At 38.3% G+C, this 3,442-nt stretch overlaps 1 protein-coding gene across 1 annotated transcript; it reads left to right on the top strand.

The window, feature by feature from the left end:
• The first annotated feature begins 233 nt into the window (after nt 1-233).
• LOC106387091 (transcription factor bHLH30-like) lies at nt 234-2,148 on the top strand. The gene is made up of 2 exons (XM_013826900.3): nt 234-978; nt 1,507-2,148. Exons 1-2 carry the CDS (start codon nt 397-399, stop codon nt 1,987-1,989), a joined length of 1,065 nt encoding a protein of 354 aa, XP_013682354.1. The 5' UTR covers nt 234-396; the 3' UTR covers nt 1,990-2,148.
• Nucleotides 2,149-3,442: the final 1,294 nt, after the last annotated feature.

Here is a 3,442-nt window from a genome sequence, read left to right as displayed (position 1 = left end):
GGGTTTACGGATTTCACCCTATAAAATGTTTATTGTATTCCATTTAATATAAGTTTATAACTCAATATTTATGTACAAATTAGATATCGACAATGATGTATTAAATTTATGAATAATCTAAAGAATCTTAAACCCATTAACCTTTTTGCTTTTCTAATAATTCCACCACAACACAAACACACAAGTTGCAAACTCGATATATAATTGGAGCACTATAACACAAATGCATATAAGTGTTCCTATATAAATCTGCATATGAAAGCAAGCTTTTTCTCTTTTTAACTCTCTCAACTCCTACCTTCCTTTACCAACCTTTACTTTCTTCACACACACACACACACACATATGTATATATAGAGGGAGAGAGAGACCTTTATGACTTCATAGAAGAGAGTGATGTGCTCAAAGAAAAAAGAAGTAGAAAGTTCAGGAGCCATGAACAACATACAAAATTACCCAAATAACCTCTTCTTTCACCAACTTGTCTCCCATCATCATCACCAAGAACCTTCTCAATCCGAAACTTTCAGAGCCCCGGGTTACAACGTCGAATCCGGATTCACTATCTTCTCACACGACTCCGTTTCCCCAATATGGCCTACTTCGACCCAACCACAGTTCGATCCATTTACTCCTCCTACTCCTCAGGCATCTTTCTACGGAAGATTCTTTAATAGAAGCCGAGCTCATCATCAGGGATTACAGTTTGGATACGATGGTTTTGGTGGAGGCACGTCAGCAACGCATCATCATCAAGAACAGCTTCGGATCTTGTCAGAGGCTTTAGGTCCCGTAGTGCAAGCCGGGTCGGGTCCTTTCGGGTTACAAGGTGAGTTAGAGAAGATGACAGCACAAGAGATCATGGATGCTAAAGCTTTGGCTGCTTCAAAGAGTCATAGTGAGGCTGAGAGAAGACGAAGAGAGAGGATCAACAATCATCTTGCTAAGCTCCGTAGCATATTACCCAACACCACCAAAGTAAGTCGCAATACTTCAAGTTTTCACAAAGATTGCACATTCATGATTCATGACAAACCATTAAAATTTTAAATGGAAACTTTAATATAAAAATAATATCACAAACGATGTAGAGTTGAAATAAACATAGCAGCTGGTGACATGAAAGTTCATGTCACATTTTATCTCTTTGTTTTTTATTTACATTTAGGGTTTTATAAAAATAAATAAGCTATTCAAAGGTTTTCTCTTGAATCATGGATCTTCTGTATATTTGTTGAATTCCCGAGGAGAGAATCAGTGAGAAGCAGTTGAATAATAAAAAGTGTGGGAATATGGAACGTCGATGTCGCTTCTTGATTAACTGATGTAATAAAGAGAAACAAACGGCGCTGCTCATAAAGAATAAAAGCAACCAAAAAACTTATTGCTGGACCAAATCATCACTTCGTCGACCACGTCATTTTCTCCTCGATAATAACAAATTTATGTTATGTTTGTGATGATGTTATGTTTGGGATTACGATGTGTTTATCTTTTGGTATGCAGACTGATAAAGCGTCCTTACTAGCGGAAGTGATTCAACACGTGAAAGAGTTGAAGAGAGAGACTTCAGTGATCTCGGAGACAAACTTGGTTCCAACAGAGAGCGACGAGTTAACGGTGGCTTTTACGGAGGAGGAAGAAACCGAAGATGGCAGACTCGTAATTAAAGCGTCGCTTTGTTGCGAAGACAGGTCCGATTTATTGCCGGACATGATCAAAACGTTGAAATCGATGCGTCTCAAAACGCTCAAGGCCGAGATAACCACCGCAGGAGGACGAGTGAGGAACGTGTTGTTTGTCACCGGAGAAGAGAGCTCAGGAGAGGATATGGAAGATTATTGTGTAGGGATGATAGAGGAAGCTTTGAAGGCGGTGATGGGGAAGTGTAACGTTGAAGAATCATCTTCTTCTGTGAATGCTAAGAGACAGAGAATGAGTAGTCACAACACTATTACCATCGTCGAACAACAACAATATCACCATTAAGGTAATCAAGTTCTAATCAATATTGTACGTCACGTTATACTATGGATGTGTGTGCTTGTGTGTGTGTCTGTATAACGGAGATATTTGTATCCATTAAGGGACTTGGTTTGGTTATAAGTACTTTCTTTTGGTTGTTATATATGTTAATTTGGTTATATTTTTTTTGTTTTTCTCTTATGATTTATCTGTCCGCCAAAAGATGGAGGCATGAGTTTTTGCACCATTTTTCCGTGGGACAACTTTTGGGATTTTTTGTTTGCTTACAAATGTTAAAGTGAAACCAAAAAGAGAGAATGAAGAAGTACAGGAAACGTACCAAAGATGATGTGTGCCATTAATGATTTTAGTCGGGTTCGGTTTGGAGAAAACAAGAAGAGACGAGTTTTTTTTTTTTTTTTTTTTGAATGAATGTTAAATTTTTATTCACCAAAAAAACCTTGTTACATCTTGTGTAAACTTCTTTAAAAACATGAAATACAAAACCTTAAACACTTCTAAACACCATTTTAGCATCTTGTTTGAAACCAAAATTGAAGAGCAGTCTCCATGCCTCTCCCCTTCCTTGTACTCATCAAGCTTAACTTGTTCCTAATCCCCTTTTCGGTAAGCTTTTGTAAGATGAAAATAGATACCATTTTTTCTCCATGACGAATACGGTTTCTCTCCCTCCAAATTGTATAGATTGCAGCCTGGAAAGCATATCTAATGTAGAACATTTCCTTTCTATCCAAGCTTCTACCCGTAACTATCCTCACCAAAGAAGACCAGTTGATGGAGTACGAGCTTAGCAAAATACCTTTAACGAGATACTCCCATAGCTGTGAGGCATAAGAGCATTCGAAAAACAGATGGTTGCGAGTCTCAATAGCAGACTTACACAACACACGCTCAGCATCAACTCCTTGGTTCCATTTCATAATCCTGTCCATTGTGGATAATCTATCCCTCATAGCCAGCCAGGTTATAAAAGCAAATTTGGGAGTTGCCTTGGCTGATGACAAGGGACTAAGGTACAAGTTTGGATTCTGAGCTTTGTACGTTGATGCGCCTTTGACTCTTTTGCCTTGTGTATTTACGTGTCTCTAGTGCAATCTTTTTTTCGTGCAAAAGATTTTACATATATCCATTTCTCGTAAACAACCAGCATTGAGGAGTTAGACCTTAAAGGACCAAAACACAAGAAAACTAACCGCACAGGAGTTTCTCAACTCTAGGATCAAAGGGGTTAATTAGTTACATTAGTACTGGTTTTATTTCAGTATTTAACTGACTGGCCACTTGATCATTTAGGTTTCGGTCCACACGGTTGATGTCTCGAGTTTTAACCTGATTATCTAACTGCAAGTGCACAGTAAAGTACGCAGTAGTAATGCGGGATCGAATCCACAGGGACCGATGATCACACGTAGAGTTGCAGACAAGTTAATAGCTACAGCGAACGAAGATATATTTT

This window comes from Brassica napus, chromosome C6 (genome assembly GCF_020379485.1).
Source record: "Brassica napus cultivar Da-Ae chromosome C6, Da-Ae, whole genome shotgun sequence".
Classification (NCBI taxonomy): domain Eukaryota; kingdom Viridiplantae; phylum Streptophyta; class Magnoliopsida; order Brassicales; family Brassicaceae; genus Brassica; species Brassica napus.
The sequence above is the reverse complement of the archived record's forward strand: the minus strand, read 5'-3'. Positions and strand labels throughout refer to the sequence as shown.